Source organism: Ixodes scapularis, unplaced genomic scaffold, assembly GCF_016920785.2.
Source record: "Ixodes scapularis isolate PalLabHiFi unplaced genomic scaffold, ASM1692078v2 PGA_scaffold0__279_contigs__length_252992795, whole genome shotgun sequence".
NCBI lineage: Eukaryota > Metazoa > Arthropoda > Arachnida > Ixodida > Ixodidae > Ixodes > Ixodes scapularis.
In genome coordinates this window covers 51,291,498-51,315,554 of record NW_024609835.1, presented here as the reverse complement: position 1 = coordinate 51,315,554, position 24,057 = coordinate 51,291,498, and the positions used below count along the sequence as shown (strand labels likewise).

Below are 24,057 nucleotides of genomic sequence, written 5' to 3'. Positions count from 1 at the left end.
CAGCGGCACCCTGGTTCAATCCACGCTGTGTAGTACTTGCTTTTTTTTCTCAATATTTTTAGGCATTTTGGAATATTTACAATTTTTTTTTTTTTTTTTACGATTAACACTGAAAAATCTAATGTTGTAGACGAAACTTTGCTGAACTAAATGGTATGGGATTCCCTTTCCGGAGGTGAATGGAGGACAAACGGTGCTTGGGCGGCTGCGAAGCAACGTCCCCGGGTGGGCCAATTGGGTTAATATTTTTCTAATGAGCAGCCGGGGGGGGGGGGGGGGGGGGGGGGGTGTTAACACATTCCACAGTAATACACGTGCGGTCCAAAACCATTTTTTTTTTTTTATCGGGTTATTGTGTTGGCTGTTGGCACAATAGCCCACACTGGCTGCCGGCAAAATAGTCCCACCCACAAAGTTTAGTACAAGCATAAACAGGAGGTGGCCAGTTGTCGAGACCTTTGTGGAATCTTGATTTGATTGGGCTCTCCCAAAATCCTTTTTGTGCCTATTGTGGCTTATCGTTTTGCTCCTAAGTTTGTTTAAAGGGCAATTCCGAAGATTTCGGGATAATGATTGATTTCGAATTAAAAAGCCCTAGTAAAACACTACATCGTTTGCTTCGCGAAATATGGGATACATATTTTTAAATCTGATTTTAAACACAAGCGAATATCGAAACCGGAACTTCGCCTCCGCCCGGCAACATTGGCCTTGGGTCGCCAAGTACATGGCCATCACGTGGTACGAGATGTCACGTGATCCTCGCTCCAACGACGGGCGGGATTGGGGCGGGCGTGTGGCAGGCACGAGTGTCGTCTGCACCGCACTCTTCGCCACGTTTCGGTGTCTACGGCATTCGACGACGTCTGCACAACTGCGGCATAAGTGTGCGCGCACGTGGTGTCCGTAGTGTGGACGAAACTCCGAGAGACAATAATCACAATCTGTGAAACGACGACGGCGGTTGTGACGCGGAAGACGGCGGGACCACGGCGGGCGGCCGGACGGCTCCCAAGAAACGCGCTGCGCAGGCGCATTACGCCAATCATATGGACACTGCTGAGTGCCGAGAGGCAACATTGCTGACGTCATGCGCTACGCTCGCCCGGAGAAGTGAAAACAAGCAAAAGGGGGCCATGTAGATGGCGTTTAGCTCAATGTTGGCTCCACCCATGCCATAGCCTTGACTGCGCTGTTGGATGCGACTGGATTCGCCCGCTCAAGTCAGCCGATTTCGGCAACTTGGCGAGTTGCAAAGTTTGCCGGACCGTTTAAGAAACATTTAGACAGAACTGCGTCGTAAGATTCCACGTGTGGTCTTCCTAGGTGATACTGAAGAGGACTGCATTGTTTTTTCAAAACCAAAAATGAAGCGGAGTTGCCCTTTAAGACCCTTTTTTCCTGTCCTTTCTAATGCGCTCACAAAAATGAAATAGAGAGAGATAAGACATGCAAAAAGGAGGAGAAGGAACAAGTGACCGTTTTGGGCACATGCCTTCCTCAGGCAATCCTAAAAATCCTCAACCACAATTTTCCACCAGGTGGTACCAGTTACATATAAAATGGATACCAGTGGCTGCTTTATTTTTAGAAAATAAAGTTGATGTATTAGCATGATGAAATGCTAAAATTTATTTTGTCCAGCTTTTTGTAACTTGGATATGTAAAATAAAAATACCTTAGCCGCTTGCACATTAAGGTCAATCAAATGCTTTCATTTGTTAAGTTGAAATCTATATATTAGGAAAGCCCTATTCAGCAGTTGCAAAGGCAGTACTCAGCTCTGGGCAGATGCTTCCAAGCTTCTTCAGAGCCTTGTGCTGTATCTGCCATGCCTGGACAGACTTGGATGCCAAAGTGACTTGCCACAGAGCTCTCACTGGGCTTCTGCATCCTCTGAATGCTCGGTACAGTTTGCTTGATGAGCAACGGATAGTGAGGGGGGATAAGAACTGTTTGGTATCAGAACGAACAAGCTACCTGCAATACCACGCAAAATGAAATAGTAAGAGAGAGACAAACTTACAATGAGTAAAATCTGTTGAACATGTCATACACAAAAACGGCAAAAAAGGTTGTAGAGTTTAATAATGCTAGAGAGCAGAATGTTTCTGTTGCGCTCTAGTTAGGCAGCTCGTCTCTGAGCTGTGAGGCATGAAGGGCCTAGTCAATGTCATGATCAAAAGCACTGCAATTAACTAGATTTTTTTTTTTTTTAGAAAAAAATGTATTTTTATATGTTTCTTCAAAGTTGATTTCACACTGAAGAAGTGGGCAGTTGATTTTTGTTCGGCTTTGTGGACAAAACCTAAAGGGTTATTGCTCTTTCCAAGTCTTATTTTCTAACTTTTCACAAGCCCAGCATAGTCCACTGTAAGAAGTCTGAGCGAATGAGCAAGATAATGATTTGCATGCTTTGGGAAAATCCTCTTGGGTTAAACTGATATGACATTTGCTAAAGTAAAGCCCCATAGCTCCACTTTAGTGAAGCCCAGACATTTAGTTGGCATAATTCCTGTTTGTTGGAAGATCATTGGTATACAGTGCTGGCGGCTCTAGCAGAACTGACGGCACTAAGTCATGGAACCCCAAATATGTGAATATAGATGCAGTTGCATATTCATGACTGTGGTAGAAATTGGTAGCCAAGACATTTAGCTGTGGAAGTCCGAAATCACTTTACTCTGCTAGAGTATTGAGTAGCAATCCCACAGCTGACTCAAATGGCTGTCTGGTGGAGGACCGCAAAGATGTGTTAAATACTTGAGTGATGGTTTCATTATATATATATATATTTTTTGTGCTAGAATTGCTGAAGTGAAGAACACAGAAGTTTTATTCCCCTTTAAATGGGACTATCAGCATGTGGTACCATTTATGGCAAATGCCAAGCACCATTGAAAGATTATGGGATAGTGGTGGCCACATCTTTATCTATGCTCCATGTGTGAAAGAAATATTAAAGCTAAACGAAATAATGCATGGGTTCATACCCAGCAGTTAGTGGTTAGCTGTCCTGATCTAGACCCAATAATCACATTCTTGTCTTCACCCCATCTTTGAAGAGGCCAGGATGCTAGTTGTCTTAAACTGACACTGAACTCCCAAAAATATTTTTTAAGTGAAAAGCTAGGGCATATATGTCCCAAAATAAACCTTAGCTGAAACAAAAATTCAAACAAACTTTGATTTAGGAAAAATTCCCAAACATGCTTCTATTTTGGACTTTGACCCCGAAAAAGGCATGTTTTGGAATCTCAAGTGTCGCGACATGAATATTGTGCTAGAAATTATTTTTCTTTCGGTAAAGTTTATTTGTAACATACTATGCAGGCAAAAAAAAGTTTTAAGAGCTTAGTACTTTTTTGTGGGGCTTACATTATGTTAGTGTCCACCACATTCTATATCAGAATATTTGGCATACAACATTTTCATTTTGTAGCCCCCAGAAATGGCAAGCCCTGACCTTGCAGATGCTGGTGAAAGCTCAGTAGTATTTCAACTGTACCCTTTTTTACCTCAAGAAAAAAGCAAGTTTTGCGCATCGTTCAAACGCGGTTCCATGTAGTTCTTGCGAGATTCAGTTATTGAAGGAAAAAGCAATGCATTTGGAACCTGTACGTCCTGATAAGATAACAAATATATCTAACATTCTCCTGCACATATCTATAAGGAGGAAATTAGTAATGGTCTGCGAGGAGCCGGACTTGTTTGACTGCGGTTCTTGAGGTGAAAATGGGTCTAGTTGATGGTTACAGGACAGGCAACTTGCATTGAGAGGACAGACATAGCATTCACATGCACTGCTGGATATTATAGCTACTTTTCTTGACAGCTTGCATTTTAAAATACTTTTCTAACCCCCCTTAATTTTCTGGGCATTTGTAAATTACGTGAAGCTTGGAAAAGGCAGTGGAGAGTCCCAGTCACACTTAAAGGGGTACTCCGGCGATTTCTTCATGGTCCCCGATTTGCTTGAAATTTGGCTTAACTTGCCAAACAACATTGCCAAAATAGTATCCCAAATATTAGGTCAAAATAATTTTTTTTTTTTTCACAAAGTTATTGAATTTAATATTTTGGTCCTCACCGTGTTTTTCAAACTGAAAGTCTCTACTGGCAGCAACGAAAAAGTGACGTCAGTGGAAGTGCAGGGGTTCACTCTTTGGGCTGTAGAATTTGTTCCCGACTGATTCGAAGCAGTGTCATGGTGTGAAATGAATGCTTTGGAAGCTTGCTCCAGTCCCCGTGCTCCAGCACTGAATGAATGATTGGCATATTCTATTTTTTAGACTGCTCGCTCGACTGGCAAGCTTCCCTTCCACAGACGTCACGGCGCTGAAAAGTGCGGGTATATTTGAATGTTGGTTTTTGCATCATTTTCATTTGCCGATTTCGCAATAACTATTATGAATTTCGCGATACTAAGTAGCATACCGGAAAGGGTAAAGGCCGGGGAGTCAGAAAATATAGTTAGTTAGGTAGCTCAAAAAATCGCCGGAGTACCCCTTTAACTGCAGCACAAGAGTGAATTTTAATTCAATGATATAAGGACAAATAATTTGACACTGACCAAAAAATCAAATTATGCCAAGGGTAGGTTTAGCAAGTAGGCTTGGTATTTTTTGTAGTTCCCAAGGAAGAGAATGCACAAGTGCAATGCCGCCGCAGCGGCTTTTCCTCCGCAACCAACAGGCTGTTACTGCCAAGTGTTCACAGATAGGCTTAGTGGGGTTTGTGGCTTTCGACTCGTTTCTTCCTCGGTGGTTCATTAGGTTCAGATTTCGATTACCATATGAATACCCTGATAGCTACATTAATTGAAATGTGGTAAATACTGCCTTTAAAAATGCTTTTTTTTTTTTTTTCTGCAGGACAGCACTTTTGCGGAGGACCTAAGGTAAATAGGCATACTTTTATTGACTTTTTTTTTTAGCTGTACTGATTATGATTAGGTGTTTTATCTAAATTAAATGTCAAGCTTTTTTGGCTTTCTTGGAACATGCAATTGCATGTTTCCTTAGCTATGACAACTTCTTAGAACACGAGACATTATAGTTGTCCTTAATCTTGGTCATTTATTTCAAACTTGCAATGTTGAATAATATGGAACATATGGCCAGATGTGCTTATAGGCCAACGCGCTGTTTAAAACGACAAGCCCTGACGAAGTGTGGGCAAATGCAGTTTCCACACAAGGTGTGGGCACTGTGCGTGTAGAGGAACCAGATTCGCAAGAAGTGGAGCGTCTGCTCATCTGCCCTGCCTATAAGCACCGCTACCGCAGCAGCCTGACGTCAGTGCTGCGTGTTTGTGTATTGTTTCATGGGTTTCAGTCTGGGGGAAAACAAAATAAGCATCGGTGCATATTTTTATTTTAGGGAGGAATAAGGCAGCAAAGCGGTACAGTGTAACACTTGTGCCAATTGCTCATCAATCTGAACTGTTGTTATTAACATGCCAGAGCAATCTAGTTGCTCTGCCTGCATTTTAAGGGAGCTGTGCAACAATTTCAGTGCTTTGCTTAAATAATTATGGAGTGTTGTGTCTTCACCTTTTTGAAGTTAAAAAGAAAAAACGCTTTTGCCGCATGTCCTAGTTTTTATTTTAAAAATTGACAAAGATTGAGGTTTTTTTAGCACCTCTCAACTCCTTCAGGAAAGTGCCAACGTCCGGGTCCGGCCATTTTCGTCTAGATCTGCCCCTGTCCCCCTCCGGCATCTGGCGGCTGTTTGCGGTAGTGGATAGAGCTGACAGTTTTGTTGATCTCGGATAGATGGCGCCACTAAAACTCTGTACAATATTTGTCGATAGTACCAGGTTTTTCATACATTTATATTTATGTTGGAACGACAAGATTTATAGAAAAATTGCCTTTTATCGAGGAGGTATTTGTACAACTTGCTATATTTTTACAAATCCCCTATTGACATCACACCGCATGGTTCTCATGGCCGCTGCTCGGGAAATATTCCAATTTTTCCTTCGCGATTACGTGGCGGAATCACAACATTTCAAAGGAAGAAAATATGTTTTGGTGTCCTTTGTGCAAGGTAAACAATGTCAAAAGTAGAAGATGCAAATTCTTTTAACGTTGTAAATCGTTGCACAGCTCCTTTAACTGTCTTTTTCAGCTAATGTTACTAGTTTTATAGCATCTAACTTAAAAGCTAGGTATTGACACAGGGTTTTCAATAAGCTCTCTGGGCATGGACATCTTTCTGCCTTTCTTTACTAATTTAGTCTTTTTAATCCAAAGTTTGGTAGAGAGACACTGTCAAAGCAAAAAAGTAATTGCAGAAATGTATCCCAGGACATGTTTCCAACTCTGTGCACAGTCTTGATAACGCTGTTGCTTCTTCCCTTTCTGCTTTTGCTTTTTCTTAAGTACTAGAGGAAGAGCTTTAAAAATAAGTCAGACCTAGAGATTTCTTAGACTTTCAGGAAAGGCCTCTCTATTACCACATAAAAACCTCAAATGAGTGGCAGAAGTTGAAAATGTTTCTCTAATTTAAAAGTTCAGCATAATGAAATGTTAATGAGTAGCTGACATCTGTTTCTAATTTTCCCTAGCAATCTTTTTGTGAAAACATATGTACTAGAAAACCACATCTGAAAAGCATAGGCCGATAAAGCAAGAAAAGAAGATATTTTATTGATGCCATATGAGCAGTACTTATGTTGCGAATATTTTTCTGTATTCCCCAGTTTTTATATTTGAAAATATAAATTGATTCAAATAAATTTCCCATAATTTGTAGTTATTTTCTGAATAGAACTCAATTAGATTTTTGCTCCCCCAATTACGAAAAGTTTCCGACTTTGAAACCATCATATACTTCAACTTGATCGCTATCTCAATTCAGGAACTAAATGAAAATTACGTTGTAACTAGTTTTTTATGAGCTGTTATCACAATGAATTAGTAATTTTCTGCAGTGGCAAATTTTTTGGCTAGAGCTGCACTTCAAAGAGACCACGATAAAGAACAAACACAAACGGCCTTCCTTGTGCAGTTATGTCACTGAAGCGTCGTGGTGCACCTTTTCTGACGGGTGTAGTGCTGCAATTGACAGTTTGCTGCAGAGGGCGTTAATTTTGCTGCTACTTGGGCGTATGGGCTTACTGTAGTGTTCCTAAATCTCTCGGTTTGTTTCTCTAAAAGCACTTTGTCAGTGGTATGGGGCACGTCACGTATTCAGCCTGAAACAGCGTGACTAGATACTGATAAAGAAATGGACTGGACGGCACAAGCGTTTGTGCCGTCCAGTCTCTCTTCATCTGTTCATAGTCGCTGAATACTTAAAAACTTGCCCAATTATCCATTCTGGTAAGAAAAGTGTAGTTAAGAAAAAAAGTGAGCCTCAAAAGCTTTTTTTTTTTTTTAATAGGAACTTGATGTAAACTGGTTCAGATTCTCTTATGCTCTACGAATTATGCTCTAGCCAAAGGAAAAAAAAAAAAAACAGTTTGCAATCCCTTGAATGGGTGGCAGCTTTTCTTCAAATATGATTCATTTGTGGTACAATTGAGCAACTAATTTTCCTATCCGACGCAGCGAAATTTGTGTGGCTGTATCCACATACTGTAGTTGTAGCTACAAGCGGTCTGTAGGAGGACGTGCACGTGCCGGGTGGTGGTTGGAGCCTGTCGAGGGTGTCTCTGGTGTGCGTGATTGAGGTGCAGTGGGTGCCTAGGGTGTGCAGCATGAGCTACCACGACCAGGGGGACGGCCGGCACCGCACGCCCATCTACCGGCCCAAGGACAACTGCGAGGCAGCCTACGACCGGAGCCGCATCTACGTGGGCAACCTGCCGCACACGGTGTCTGAGGAAGATGTGCGGGACCTGGTCGAGCCCTACGGGGAGGTGAAGGAGGTGTACGTGAACGCGCAGAAGGGCTTTGCCTTCGTGAAGCTGGACAGCGCCCAGAGTGCCGAGGCAGCGGTGGCCAACCTGGACATGAACCTGCGACGTGGCCGACGGCTGCGGGTGACCCCCGCTAGCAACGCCAAGGGCAAGCTGGCCAAGGCGATGGGGCAGGGCGGGGCTGGGGTGCGTCCCCGAGACGAGAAGCCGGGGGGACGCTGCCGCTTGTTTGTGGGCAACCTGCCGGGTAGCACGAGTGAGGAAGAGTTGCGCAAGATGTTTGAGGAGCACGGCGAGGTGCAGGAGACCTTCCTGAACGCCGAGAAGGGCTTCGGCTTCGTCAAGATGGGCTCGTACGAGGCGGCGGAAGCGGCCAAGGCGGCCCTGGACGAGGCCCCCGTGGAGGGCCGGCGCATCCAGGTGCGCTTCGCCACGCAAGGCACCTGCCTGAGCGTCCGCAACCTGGGGCCGTGGGTATCCAACGAGCTGCTCGAGAGCGCCTTCTCCATGTTCGGCGAGGTGGAACGTGCCGTTGTGGTAGTGGACGATCGGGGACGTTCTGTGGGCGAGGGCATCGTGGAGTTTGCACGCAAGCCGGCTGCGCAGGCGGCCCTTAAGCGCTGCCTCGAGGGCTGCTTCCTACTGACCAGCGAGCCGCGCCCCATCTGGGCCGAGCCCCTTGAGTACCGTGACTGGGTGCTGGGACTGCCCGAACGCTCTGTGTCGCGCCGGGGGAGGGGCTACGCCCGCGAGCGAGAGGTGGGGCCCCGGTTTGCCCGTCCAGGCACCCAGGAGCACAGAGTGGCCGAGCGCTGGAAGCGCTTCCTGGACTTTGAGCGGGAGAAGCGGGACGAGCTCGAGAAGGTGCTGGCGGAAGAGCGGCGCAAGCTGGAGGAAGAGGTGGACCGATACCGCAGGGAGCAGATGGTAGAGCGCCCCTTCGGGCCCCCCGGGGGCTCGCCCTGGCAGGATGGGCCCCACGACCAGTACGCCAGCTACCTTGGCTACGACACGGGCTATCTCGGGGGCCCCCAGCTGCCCTATGCCCAGTACCCCGGTGGCTGGAACAACCACCACCGGAGCCCCTACTGAGCAGACTGAGAGGGGTGCAGTGTGTGGGAGTGGGACGTTGTACTGGTTTCATTACATGCAGTTCGACACTTGGCTTTGCTCCTTTCTCAAGGGCCACGAGGCCCCACTTTGACCGTGTGTTTTTCGTGCATTAATGGCTGCTTCTCTCTCTCAGGCAGGAGCTAAGCCTCTGCAGGCCCCGATCCAGCTACTGCATCTCACTCTAGACTAGTCCCCTCGGAGACTGTCGTGCCGGATATAAGCTTTCGGGCGCTTGTAAGGCTCTCGGTTCACCAGGCTGCGGCTCTCCCTTTGGCACGCGCAGGGAAATATAACTCTTCGGTAAGACGCTGCACTGCTTGATCTTGTTTTTACTATGATTTGGTTCCTTGAAAAAGCGCTGCTTTTTAAATTATTTTTATTTAAAAATGAATATACAGTCTACTGGCACTCCTCAATGATTGGACTCGTCATAAACAACCCATTGCCAATCTCATTGGCGGAAAACGTCTTTCGGTCATCAGTCGTCACTACTTGAACATTCAGTTTCGTAGCATTCGGTTTGTACTGTGAAATTTCACGAAGCTCCATCTATAAATGCAGAGTAAGCTTGTCTCGCTCGATACAGCGGAAATTTTGATTTGTTTTATAGTTTCATAAGGCATATGCAATAAGTGCACAGAGCAACTCTGATAGCAACTATGGCAATTTTAGTTGAAATGCTATAAAACTACCTCAACATACCAAGCTTTCATCCGATTTTCACGTGGCTGATAAAACGTGTGTAAAACTTCAGCATGTTTGGGGGGTGATACCTGTGGTGCTCTTTGGCTACTATCCTTAAACTTGTACCCTATCTTGCACACATTAGCTCTAGTTTGAAGTTGTGCGTGCAGAGTGAAATTTGCTTATGCAAAAATCCCTTAACCAACTTGCACCTTATTTTTTTTTTTATTGTTTGTTTTGTTAAGGAACAAGTATGAACTCTCGTTCCTCGGAAATCGCTTTTAATTCTTTTGGTAATGCAAATGGGCTACCTCTTCACTGCTCGCTTGGAGCTACTACGGCTATAATTGATTATGAAGAAAGTCTAAAATATCTCACCTTTGCTATTTGATTAGGTTGTTTCTTAAATTTCTTAGTTAGAATCTACTTTTATGATTTTTAGCTCGGTCATTAGCATTTTGTATCATTGGAGGAAAAGCTGTGCTTTGACTGAACCATTGCTGCCAGAAATATCATTAGTTGGTAATCTTATTGTTAGTCGTGGAGTCTTCCTCACTGGTTATTAGGGCTTATGAACTGCAATATAAATTTATAGACCGTTTTCTTTGCAAATGCCACTAGGCATGCTCCAGTCTTTGATGTCCCAGCAAACTTCCGGTTCATAAAAAGAAAATTAACAAAGCCCACCTTATCACTGCTGATTGAAACGTCGATGAAACATTTAACTACCACTTCTCCAGTTGAACATCGAAAGAACCACAAAGTGCGAGATCTGTTCAAAATTTTAAAATCTTGTAAACCAACTTGTTTCTTCGAAGACGTTAAATCGTACAGCCAGAGTTCCTCGCTAAATCTCCAACTTTGTTGTCTGTGTAGCAGTTATGCTTTCTAGCACTCGTTACATGAGCAACCTTCCTAGGCTTGCAAAGACAGAGCATCCAGAAGTCACTTGGGATGCAGGCAGCAGTCCATGTTTGTAAGCAGTAAAAGGGTCTATATTATGAGTTTTGCAGAAGTGCTCCTTTGCACTTGGGAAATGCAGTTGTATATGCGACCATAACATGTAGCACGTGTTCTGGACCCTAATTTGTTTCGCCGAGTTAATAATAGTTGCGACCTCCGATGGATTTCTCAACTTTCAGTGCATTTAATGCTCCACTTGATTTGAAGGTAGCTAGCTACACTACGAACAGCAGTTTTCTCCTTTAAATTGTGTGGAGAGGACCTCTAGCAGCACACTCTGAACATCGGTTGGTGGAGAGTTTCATACGTCGGGGATGTACATTAGGCTGTTATTTGTGTTATATTTATTTTTATATCTTCTGGTTATCTATGAAGACCTGACTGTGCAAACGGCTTGTTGCATACACACATTAACATAGTTGCGCAGCTGCCCGGTGCACTCTATCTGCGTGTTTCTATGAATGTTTTTCAATTATCAAAAGTTTTGAACAAAGTAGAACCAGATGGGTGTTTTCACAAAAAACACTTTTGGCCCCAAAGTTATGCATTGTGGGCCAAGTAAGAAACATCTCCCTCAAAATGTTAGACCGGGCCATTCCTTTTTTTTTTTATCGTACAAGATGAGTTTGACTTGTTTTCTAGTTTTAACTGGACTCTTCGAAGAGCCGCAAGTGCAAAGGAGTAGTCTCGTTAAGGTGCTTCTGCTCTTCACTTTGTAGCAGGATGGCTACCGGCTTTCACTTGCAGCTTTTGTGGGTTGTGTACCATATATCAGTCGACGGACTTTTACAATAGTTAAACTACTTTTGGTTCTTTTATAAATATATGGTTGAACAAGGTGTTGAAAGAACATATAAATGCAGGAAACCCATAGAAAAAAAACTTGGCAAGCATTTGTCTTTTTTTTTTTTGTGCTGTCTTCACCTTTTAGCTGCCAAGGGCATCTTGCTTCTTAGTGTATGCTGTGCTAGAACTCCCGGTGAGGGGTCTGACCTCTGCTTTCATACCGCAACGTCTCCTGTGTCACATGGATGACCTGCTCTTATCTTTAAGTGGTCAGCAACTCCCACAGGCATTGAATGACGTGCAGTGGCCAAAAAGTATTTGTTTCTTCCTATTTCTGGCATAATCGAAGGCTCGTATGGGTTCTAAGACTGGTTACATCCTCGAGTGCTCGCGAGACCTGTCTGGATACCAAAAAAAAAAAAAAAAAATTTGTCCGGTCTTTTTAAACTGTTTGGGTGATATGGATGACGCGCTTCTTTTGAAAAGCTCTAGTGATCGTTCATCTGGCCTTGAATAGAGTTTTTACAACAGCAAGGCAAATAAATGGCAACAATGGTTGATGCCTTTTCGCTGAACATCGTTCAATGATGAGAAGTTACCACCTGCATAATTGGAGTTTCTTACGGTGATCAAATTGACTTCCATATTTGAAGATAACCTGAAAAAAAAATTTTTCTCTACGAAAGTGTTTTAACCAGTCTTTAGATCTGGAAAGTTTTGTATAATATTGGAGGTAAAATAACAACAAAAATGATGCCTAGACTCAGACTTGTTTGGAAAGAATGGTTAAAGGATAAGCAAACAAAATTTGGGAGATTCAAAAACTTTGAGAAAAAAAGTGCACAACTTGTTTGGTAAGGTGTTTGTTTCTCTGAACTGAAGGTGCACAATTGCACTACGTCCAGTGTATGAATTTATCAGTAATAATTTGTTTTAAGGGTTGGTGACAGACGCCGCGAGCATTCTTACCAGCAATTGTAATAAATAGCACCCGTTGTAGCTTCCATGTGAAGTCTAACTTGGGTGGTTATTTTTGTTGAAACACCTGAATATTAGGCTTCAAAAGTTTGGTCTATACGGATACAAAATAATTGATTGCATCCTCAGCGAACTTGGTGTGTGTCATGTGGTTGATCATTGCTTTTCTCTTGCCCATCTTCAAGGTTCGACCAGCACATTGACACGGCTTGGTGCCTCGGATCTGTTTCAGATACTTTAACTGTAGCATTTTGAAAGACAGGCTGCATCCACAGTGTCTTCCCTCCTTTCATAATAATAGTTTGACTTCCTTTGTATAAATACCCATGATATGTCTGGTGGTTTACCACTAACTGCATTATAGCCGTCTTGGATTTGCATCATACTTAGGACAAACTGTGGGAAGCACAGTCTTTACTAGTGGCCCTTGTAGAAATCGATTGGTTAAAGTTCTCCATGACTGTGTTTACATGGGTGCAATCCAACACCATCCCATCAAGAGGGAACCAATCGCACATACCCCGTCTTTTTTTTTTTCTTTTTCTACTCAATCCCTGTTAAGTCTTGATTCAATGCACCTCGGTCACATGCATGTAAGAGCCGCCTATGAGGCCCAGTCACAGGGAAAAAGAGATGTTTCTGACCGAGGCCAGGAAGGGGCCCAATATTCCACTTGGGCTTTGTACATTCAAAAATTCAGGAAAAAAAAAAAGTAGCATTGGTGTTTAATGTTGCAAAGGAGCTGGGTCTCTTAACGACATACCAATCATCTTTTTAGAGAAGGGGGCAGCTCTGGCTATCTGCTTATTGTAAATGATCCTCTTCGCCGTATGTATTTGGCTCTGATCGTCTACTCTGGGCCCATACATATTGCGAATAATCGATGCAAGCACGCTGTCCTTTTCCTGTTGCTCAATTCACTGGAGAATCCACTAAGCTCATGCTAAAAATGCAAATCCCCTTCCTACTACCTTTTCCTTTCCCGACTGTTTTTATTGCACTATTATAAGACCATATTTATATTTTACTAGCATTTTCTTTTTTGTCTGCTAGAAGCCTGAGCTTGGTTCTTTATTTGTGACTGTTGCTCCTGCTGAGCAAGAGTTTGTGCATTCGAGGTGCGTCAGCAGCAAGACACCCATGCTCGTAGCGCTGCAGGGCATTGTTATGAACATGAGGAAGAACAGGGGAGCGAAAGTTAAAACCAAGCAATACTCTTCAAGATAAAACTGAGTGGCGCAAAAGATGTGAAGACGTATGAAAATATGAAAATAAAACGCAAGACATGTGGTGCTTGAAACATGAGAACAGGGGCTCGCAATCGTGGGAAGCCTGTGGGCTGCGCCCCATCCGAGCCGCGTGTTTGAGACCCCTGGTCTAAGCTAACCACAAGACTCATTGACAACAAGCTCAAACCGCCCCAACTTCCATGCAAAACCAGCAATGAACATGATAACCGAAACCGCGCCTTACAACGTGCAGTTGTCAATGTTTGGGCTAGTTTGACAAATCATTGCTGTCTGTACCAAAGTCTGATGATCCGACATAACGTTTTGCCTCACTCGTGCTTGTATTCACAAAAAACAATTTACCTTAGACACGCTTGAATTGCGAGATTTCTAACGCTTCCAAGGAGGCGCGGCTTGCGATGGAAGTATCCGATTTGCAGCTCGAAGCACTCTTCCTCGTCCGCGTGTTTGGCTAAGGTAAATTGCCATTTCATGGCACAAAAAAGAACTAGAAGTAAACTAAAACTAGTGTCTACTCTATCCACCAGATGCCGTAACTTATCCGGAAACGCATCACGTGCTTTGTAATGGGGTTCGCCAATGGTTGATCATGTCCGATCGATTTTGATGGGTGTAGTACGGAGAGGGTTTAAGACTAAGATAGGTCGGGAAAGGTTATCCTACCTTTCTACATGTTTTGGCGATGTTCTGTCTACGACCTACTGTAATTCAGACCTGCCCACAGAATGGCTCCCTGTGGGAGACACTGTCGCCGATGAAGTGCCTCGCTTTTCTGACAGGGGCACTCGGCAAAGGCTGTTTTGCGACCCAAATGGAGTTTACAGCCTGCCTGTCTAGCGCACGGCGTGCAGTTGATATCTCATTACTGTTTTTCGGGAGCACCTGCGGTAGTGAGGCTGCAAGTGTGCTGCAGCAAGATGCTTCGCTCATGTTTGTTTGGAGGTATCTCATTATCTTGTGCACATTAATGCCGTTTTTTATTGAATACCTCAATATAATTGCCGGAACTGCATTTGCATCTGTTTCAGATGTGATCACTACTTTATAAAAAGATCAAAGATTTTTGTTTTGCATAACACGGAGCTGTTTTTATGTGTTCTGCTACAGTAGAACGGGGAGATTTTTTTAAGACATTAGGACGTAGACAATGTCTTAGAGACATTGTCTATGTGATAATGTAATTTATTATTTATTCATTTTTATAAATATCGCTTTTTTTTTTTTTGTTAGCCTAAAGATGCAACTTTTTTCTAAATTGTTATCAGCATCTCTGCTTTTGCTGACTTCACAGCAACACCTGCTTTTGATTTTATAGTTAATGAATTTTTCTAGCTATTAAACCATTTAATGCAGGAGTAAGAAATGGATTTTAGTTTCCAGAATAGCATCTGTGCAGCCCATTTTTCGCTCCTTTATTTTCTCCCCGTTCAATATAGATGTTGGGTTTAGTGTTCTAGCCAATTTGGACTGCGTGCACACTCCCAGTTGTAAGTGATATGGTGGAACCTTATTTGCCGTGTGTCTACCCTCATCCTGCAAAGAAGTTTGTCTCTATCTTGCTACCTGTCTTATAGTCTGTACAAGTAGACTATAACCAAATTATGGCAGTAGTTTTTTTTGTACGTAGGTTTTATGTGATATTGAGGGTTCTTCACTATTAGAGTGTAAACATTATTGTAGTAGTTTCTTATGTAGGCCAAACGAGGTAATGTTTAAACTTAGGCCTAAGACAAACACACACGATCCAACTCACTGTTCTGTATTACCTGGGAGATGCCCAGATTTTGACCTATTTGTATGGTTGTACAATCGACAGAAAAAACCCCGGAAAATGCCAATCTCTCTCACCCTCTCCACACTTGCACAAGGAGCTTTTGTAGTCGCAACAAAACGACTGCAATGATAGCGAGGTGCAGCTGTTTCTCGCTAGCATGAGCAGTGCAATATAAATGTAATGACATCTTCATATACATTCGTTGTCAATTTTTTTTATTAAAAAACTGTCCCCTTCCCTTTGCACTAAAAATTCTCCCGGATTTCATTTCTCCAATCTTGGCAGGTGTGCAGACAGGAATTAAGTTTGTAATGAATTTGATAGGGGCTAACCTCTCTAGGGGCATGCCATTGAAACTTTATACTCAATGTAAAGTCTATATGGTCATTCTGTCTAAAACTGACTCTGCTGTACTAATGGTGGCTAAAGAGGCTCTAACACACCATAAAATTTTTAAGTACAGAAGTGTAAAGAGTGCAGCTTATCTGCATTAGGGTATGTGAATGCCACCTCCAGTCTACAAACTGGAGGTTTTAGGTGCTATTATCACCATTAGCATGGAAGTGATGGTGCTTCTGTTAATGTTTCTGGATGGCATTTTGTTTTGCGAAGAGTATTAGAATACTCATAACCAAAAGTCGTCTTTTTCTCTTCTTTTTTTTTTTTTTTTTTTTTTTTAGGCCGTATTGTTTTAAACATTTGTAAGATTTACCAGTATGGCAAGATTGTGGCTACCGAAATGGTACAATGGCAGGAAAGTCTCATGAAATGGGTTTATTGGGTGTTGGCATCAACTTTTCTATAGAACACTGTCAAGGCTGGTGTAGTTTCTGCGGTGCACTGTCGCTGCAAGTCACTTAACCATCTTGCGCAGAAAAGTTAACATCGACAGTTGCTGTTAAAAAAAGTACTCAATCAGACATGTTGGCAGTATTGCCTAATAATTACTAAAGCTGAAATTGGAAAGCCCTGATCAGATGTAATGTTAAATCTAGGTTGGTTACTTACGGATTGTTAAAGTTATTAGTGGGCATCACCTTGATGTTGGTTGAAGTGCATTGTTTGCTGGGAAAATACTCTTAATTAAATTGGGGAGTGGCCATCTGCATCATATTTTGCCTTCGAGCACTCCTTGCTTTTTGTTTGCTTTACTTTTCTATAGGATTTTTTCCTATTATGCATAGAGAGGAATATCTAAAACTCGCTAGCTTTTTAAAATCAGTGGTATTCACTGGTAATTGTGACCGCAGCCATCGTCACTGATTGGATGCCTAGCAGCATGTCTGCAGTGGTTGACTTTCCTAGCCTTATCATTTGCACTAACTACATCCTGAAAAATTGAGATGATTTTATATTTCGAAGTTTGCAATCTAGTATCTATTGTTAATATAAATTAGGGCTACTTGATAGAAGGGTAAACTCATCCATGTGGAGGCAGGGATGAAGGTGTTAAAATTACTGTCCTTCGACGGTATCAATGATTGAGTAGACTTGTTTGTTAGAATGGTATTTGTAGCCCTTAAAATTAAGCTGGGCCTTTCCAGTGCCTCCTTTAAACTAAGCAGTTACCGAGTCGCTTCAGCCTTAGCATGTTAAAAGCTTGCATAGCCCCTCTTTCTGCTTCTTGTGTTGAGACCACAATCTGTTAGAAGTTTTGAGGACTAGATTGAACACCGCTGAGAGATAATCCCCCTTTTGTTCGACAAGTAGGCCTTGTTGCTGGCACTGAATAGCCGCGTTTACATGAATGCGACTTAGTCGCATCGAATCCAGTTGTCGCATTCAATGCGGTCATGTAAACGGCATAATGCGCAAAGAAAGCGCATTGCATACAAGCCACCAGACAGAGGTGGATCGAGTTGGCATGTGCGCATTCATTCAGCCCATGTAAACGGAGGTCGCATTGCATTTTGGAATGGGGAGGATAATGAGAATGAGCTCGCTGCGGGAGCGAGTGGACAGCTGAGAACATGGCGGCGGCCAACCTCGTCAGCGGCGCGGAGAGCGGTCCCGTATGGTCGCCCGCAATTTTTTCCTGGGAACAAATGCAAGCTTTTATTGCCATCAAAAGGAAGTGGAATATAGCGGAGCTGCTCGGTGAGGGCGCCCCCGTCCAAGCCTGGCGAAGTACGACTTGCGCGTCCGAAGGGGTCCCAAAGGCTTCAGCGCAAGTATGAACGGCACAGAGAGCTCCGAGCACTGTAGAGCACTGCATGGTAGCGCAGAACGAGCAGCTTCTACCTCGGTGCCGGTCCTGGCTGCGCAGGAGCCTTTCGGACTCGGGGTCCTGTTGGTCCGGTCGCGATCGGCGAGGTCTGGCACGGCGAACTGCAGAGACTTCTTCAAAGCGTGCGCACACACGTCGCCTCTGGTCCCGAGTGACCCGGCGGCCCGGTCTGGAGCCCTGAACGCCTGAGTCGCTTGGGTTTCGATGTTCCTTCCGTCTCGTAACTTCTTCCGCAGCACCGAAGACAGCGAGCACGATTTTTACGTTCACTGAATGACTGAATGCGTCGAAAAGCCACCACGTCACCGGAAAACCGGTTCTGGAAGTGCATAACTTCGAGCTTTGACACGGCGTGGTGCCACTTTCGTGTAGGGTTTGGTGCGCATTCATGTAAACGTTGCCGCGTCGGTTTCGTTCGAAGAACGAGTGGAGTCGGTGCGCTGAAGTCGCTTTCATGTAAACGAGGCTAATGTGTCCGTTAACAGTAAAAAAAAAAAAAAAAGAAAGGTTGGGAGAAAGAAAGGCTTGTTTTATGCACTAGTTTGTTACCTGAAGTAGGAAAATCATTTCGTGATCTCTTCAAACTAAACTTAACATGTCGCATCTCATTTACTTCTGTTTTTACTTACAGAAGGGTCTTCTGAGAGAGGCTTCTTTCTGACTTGTGCTTAAAATTGCACATGTGTGAAATATGTTTCACCACTGCATTAATTCTAGTTGACTGAATGAGAGTACAATTATAAATTGTTACGCAAATTATGCACTTTTCTACAAAAAGAATATTTGTGACATCTTGATACAATAGTAATTATGGGTGAACTCACTCTATGAATTTAGAATTGCACCTTTGTTGCTGACAGATTAAGAATGACTCTGCCTCTAGTGCTAGCTTTCTATTTTCAAGATTTCTTCAGTGCATGTGCATTCAAAGCTTAACAGAAGGCAACAAACCAGAGGCTGATCCCCTAATGCATGCTTAATCTGTGACCAGGTGGTGTTTTTTGTTTTGTTTTAGACTGATGGCTTTATTTTATAAAAGGCAAGTTAAGGGGTAACTTAAAAGTTTGGTGGAATAATCAATTCTGATGTTTTCTTTCCAACTAGGGCTAACACTTTCTGCTCCAAGGCCTTGCTTTGGTTCCGATTTAAAACTATTCACATATGGTATCCGATAAATAACTTTTTCCACTGTTTTCTGGAGGGAATTTAGATAACTGCCATGTTGACAGCATTACATCAGTAAATGAGTGAAATCGACATGTGGGTTTTCTTTTAGAAGGTAACTCCGCTCAATTCCAAAGATTTTAAGATAATGAGTGATTTTGTATTAAAAAGCACTAGTAAACAACACTGTCATTTGCTTCACGAAAAATGAGATGTATAGTGTTAAATCTAATTATAAACTTGAGCGGAAATCGAAACCGAAACTTTGGCTCCATCCGGCAACATTGGCCTCGAGCCGCCAAGAACATGGCTGTCACGTGGTGTGAGATGTCACGTGATCCTCTACCCAACGGCAAGCGAAATTGGGGTGGGCGGTGTGCTAGGCACGAGTGTCGTCATCACCACATCCTTCACCCTGTTTAGATGTCTACGACAGACGTCTGCACAACTGCGGCATAAATCTGCGCACATGGTGGCCGTAGTTTGAACGTAACTCCGAGAGACAATAATTGCAAACGGTGAGACGACGACGGTGGTAGTGACTTGGGAGATGGCGAGACGGCCCAGACGGCTCCCAAGAAGCATGCTGCACAGGCACGTTGTGCCAATCACGTGGACACCGCTGAGCGCCGAGAGGAAACGTTGCTGACGTCACCCATTTCACTTGCCCGGAGAAGTAAAAACGATCAAAGGGGCAATGGTGGTGACGTTTAGCTCATAGTTGGCTTCGCCCCTGCTGTAGCCTCGTCCACGCTGTTGGTTGCACCTCAATTCGCCCGCTCGAGTCAGCAGATTTTGGCAACCTGGCAAATTGCAAAGTTTGCTGGACCGCTTAAGAAACATTTAAACAGATTTAAGTCGTAATATTTGACGTGTGGTCTTCCTGGGTGTTGCTGAAGAGAACTGCATTGTTGTTATTGTTCCTTTTTTTTTTTTTTTTTTTTTAGACAGAAGTGAAGTAGAGTTGTTCTTTAAGCAGATGCAAGTTCAACGTCTTGGTAACTGACATGGGCACAGTCCTTTCTTTTTTTTATGCAAACGACTTGGTAATTTGAATTTGACAGGGACATTAAAATGCTCTATATTAACCCTGTGTTGACAAATGTTGCCTACAGGCAACATTCGGCACATTTGACCACTTTTTTAATCTAGTAGTCTACAACGGTCCAAGATTGAAACTACAGCGCAATCTAGTGAAGTAATGCAAAATATTGATTAGAACAAAGTTTGTCATGCAAATACGCGGCGACAGAGAGTGGCGGAATGGCGAAAGATGTGAATAAGTGTTTCTCTCACCACTAATATTTTACGATAGGTGACCGTTTTACTTGAGGCTATTGTATGCACAGATATGGACATTTTGTAGTGATCCTAAGTGGTTACGGAAGGGAGACACCTTAAACGTTTGCTTAAGGTTGTCCACAGGCAACAAAGCTATACCTTTTTTGGCTGACAATTTTTTTATTATTATTTACCTCCGTTCTTTTATTTACGGTCTCTCTGTTGACAGTTAAATGAACGAAGGTGCTGGGCTGTGTGGCGCACACAGCCCAGCTTATTTGGCTGTGTGTGCCACGCGGCCAAACCGTTACTTGCTTCCTGAGTTGTAGTAAGCGCATGCCGCCATGCTTTTCGGTTTAGTTGGCGTTTGTTCGCTTTTTACCCGACTGCGCGAACAGTATCAAAGCAATAAAGCGTAGCTTCACCCTCGCGATGAAGGTTGTGGACATAGGGCAGCATAATCGCGGGACTTTTTTTAGGCTTCCAAAGTTGCTTTTGGAGCACTCAAAAATATCTTTTGAATTAACCAGATCCATTGGCTAAAATCTAGATTACTGCACTTTTTTTTTTTTTTTTTTTTTATAAACTTCTATGTATGATTGTTGGGACCACACCCAAGCTTTGAATGAACCGAAAATATTAACAAGTCAACTTTGCATTACTGAAAGTCGACTGACTGGCCGGGTATGTCTGTGTGTGGTGACCCTTCTACATAAGACCCTTTTCTAAATTTAGTGCCGTGAAATGGCTCGACTATGTGTTTCCACCTCAAGAAAAAAGGAAGTCTAGCACATTGTTCATGTTCATACACTGCACAAAGTAGTTCTTACAGGATTTGGTCGTCGGAAGAAGCGACGCTTTTGGCGTTGGAAGCCTGTACGTCTCGATAAGGTAACATTGATCTAATCTAAAATGCGCCTATATATATCTTAATTATCTACATAAAGGGGGAAATTAGTAATGCTGCTGCGAGGAGCCGGACTTGTTTTACCACAGTTCTTGAGGTGAAAACGGGTATAGTAGGCTAACTTTTGCCATACTAATGGCTGGAAAAGAATATTCACTTTCGCTGCAGTTAAAAATTCTTTCTTTACTGGCCCCTTTTTGCTGAATTAGTTTGTTTTAATGCTAAAAAAAGAATGAATCAGTCCTTTGGCCCGAGGTGCGCAGACTTAGATACTGAACCGAAATTTTGAGGTCACAAAGCAGGGCTGGAGCGATATGCGGGATGCTGCAGAACCCAAAAACACTTCATACAGCGATGTGTCTAATGGATGGCCGCATTTTTGGAAAAGAAATGTGTGATTGAACACAGCTGACAAGACGTGCGTCACGATTCTCAATCTCTCTCCTCCTTGCTTCGTCCCATCGAGCTGGTGAACCAAAGTGAGGCCGCTTCCCCTCACTCTCAACTGTTCCAGGACTATTGAATCGTCAGAGTCCTGGAACTGGAATTGATGTATGAGTGAAGTTTTGAATTTGTAGCATCCCGTTGAACACTTCTGTGACCTCATTTAGCGAAATCCAAATTTCTGTTCAGTATCCTTTTCCAGCCGCATACTCTCCCAAAAAAAAAGTCGTTTTATTTTTTCCGGGGTGATTTATTACGGTGTCGGAAGACTACCCAATCCATATTCAGAACAAGGGGCCAGATGGCCTGGTGCCTATCCTTTGCTGCCAACGTTAATCATGGCCAGGCGCTGGGGTTGGCAAAGTAGAAAACGCCTGCTGAGCTCCAGGTATTGGGGTATTGTCAGAGTTTGTCTATTTTTATCACCGCAGTGGTTGGACACGAGCCATTAACCGAGTGGCCTCTGAGGCATTGATTGTTAGAGCCGAAGTTGTGCTCAGATACTAATCGTGTCTATTCCATGAGCCGCACTTGACTCGTCAGGCGGGTAGTTTCGATCCCACAACTGTCACCAAGCTTTACAAAAACTAGACTTTTATCCTCGCAATTTCACTGTGATAAGGAAGCTTCTGAATCGGGTGATCCCTGCAAAGTCATGAACATTCCAACCTGATATCGTTTAATGACCCCTTTAGAGGGGTAGTGCAACAATTTTTGGACTTCGGCCAATTACCTGTGGGAATAATCGCTCTCACCTGTGGAATGAAGAACAGAAAACATTTTTTCTTGCGCATGCCAGTCCTTATTTTTAAAAAATGAAGGTCAAAGGGCTTTTCAACTTGCACAGTCTTTCGAGTGATGTCTCTAAAGGGCCGGGCCACCTAGTTTCCCATGGGGCTCAGTGTTCCCCAGCCGCTTCCTCCACGATTGTCAACTTTTCAAATATTAGCACCACCGTTATGTTATGGCAAGCGATCGACACAAAAGCTGGTTCTCCACGGGGCTGATGGCGAGTTTATCTGTGGAGGGGGATATATATTTCGTTGACTTCTGCGTGTCACCCTGTGATCCGCCACCGTAGTTACCATAACCGCCAAACACAGCTGCAGATCGGCAAATAATTAGTTTTTCCCTTGTCATTACTCAGCGGAATCGCAATTTTTCTGGGGAAGGTGCACTTTGTGCCTAGATAAACTATAAAAAATGCCAACGGCAAATTCTTGGAACGTGTGTGGCAAGTTTGGGATTTAAGGCGTTTGCTCAAGTTTCCTGCCTGTCGAATCGTCAGTGGTCATTTCCACCACAGAGAGGCCAAGGGCAATTGGCCCCGCGAGAGGTGCTTCGCCGCTGATAAAACGCAGTCGGAAGGGGTGGAGCGAAGGAATTCTCTTGCTGCTACCCGTCTCGGATAATTACACAACACACCTGATCAAAGACACTCAATCGACCATGCTCATGTGGTCAATTGCCCTTGGCCCCCCCTCAGTGGATATGACCACTGACGATTTGGCAGGCAGGCAACCTGGGCCAACGTTTTGGATCCCGAGCATGCCCACAAGCATTAAAATTGTTGCTGGCACAGCAGCAATTTTAATGTTTGTGATGAGTCATGTTTTGGCCAGAGTCCATGCCAAGTGCTGACTTGGTGCTTTTATTAAATTTGTGAGCCAGAATTTGCTAATGCATATGCATTTTGGTCTTGCTATTATAAACATATTGTGGACCTTCTTTTTTTTTTTTTGGAGAGGGGGGGGGGAAGAAGAGAGAGGGGTGGCAACAAAGGTGTCTATATTTACGAAACAGGACGGTAGTGGCTAGACTGGATTTCACAAAAGGTTTGCGACACTATAATAAATTAAACATTGGATTCTACTCCTCTCAAAACCACATGGTTTCGTCTAGTAGTCTTGCATTTAAAAATTTTTGGCTCCTTTTAATATTGGGCAATAGTTTTCTCTTGTCAGAATGTAAGCATATGCCATTTAACATGAAAATTGTATTCTTGTCAAGTGTTGGGATAAACGACAAAACCAGAATACAAAATAGTTTCCAATCTGACTACTGTTTTTTTTTTTTTTCTTTGACCTTTTATTAAAATCTGAATGCAGGTATTCTGGTGAAATTATTTACTCGCGTATAGGTCGACCTGTTTTTCAAAAATCGCCTCATCAAAACTGGGGGGTCGACCAATACGCGAATCCCGGTATTATATTTTTCAACTTTTTTTTTTTTTTCGGGGGTCCCGAAGTTAGGGGGTCGACCTATACGACGTATCGACCAATATGCGAGTAAATACGGTACTCTTCTTTCATCAAAAAAATAAATAGGCACATCTCTTTTTTTTTTTTTTTTTTCATTCTTTTGGTTTTGCGTTGGGCCTTCAACAATAGCTGTCTAGCTACTGAAACATATATAATAGTTTGGTCATCAAAATTGAGGGGAAAAAAAGGAACTAGCAAGGAATTGGCTCCAGCGGAACACGTGTTATTGCCAATTTCTTTAAATCGGGTACCTGTCTAGGCATGCCTCTTTTACTTAAATATATATATATGGTCATGTGAAATGTATGACTGATTGTTTTCTAGCATTTAAAGCATTTATTTTGAGAGGTGGTGTG

The 24,057-nt window shown here is 43.3% G+C and overlaps 2 protein-coding genes across 3 annotated transcripts in view; both read left to right on the top strand.

Moving 5' to 3' along the window:
• The window catches only part of LOC8024811 (splicing factor, proline- and glutamine-rich), a 29,140-nt gene that overhangs the window by 1,100 nt on the left and 3,983 nt on the right, over positions 1-24,057 (top strand). Inside the window, exons 2-3 of one of the 2 annotated variants that reach the window (XM_029978686.4) lie at positions 4,875-4,900; positions 9,116-9,282. The gene's annotated coding sequence lies outside the window, so the exon portion shown is untranslated. Of the gene's footprint in view, positions 1-4,874; positions 4,901-9,108; positions 9,283-24,057 lie in introns of those variants that run through there. The other variant, XM_042288134.1, reaches the window with a different exon arrangement.
• LOC120835933 (splicing factor, proline- and glutamine-rich-like) lies at positions 7,708-9,033 on the top strand. The gene has a single exon (XM_040208404.2). It carries the CDS (start codon positions 7,708-7,710, stop codon positions 8,959-8,961), a length of 1,254 nt encoding a protein of 417 aa, XP_040064338.1. The 3' UTR covers positions 8,962-9,033.

What these genes read in the sequence shown, in the direction of transcription:
- LOC120835933 (XM_040208404.2), top strand. Translation starts at nt 7,708, where the DNA reads ATGAGCTACCACGACCAGGGGGACGGCCGGCACCGCACGCCCATCTAC.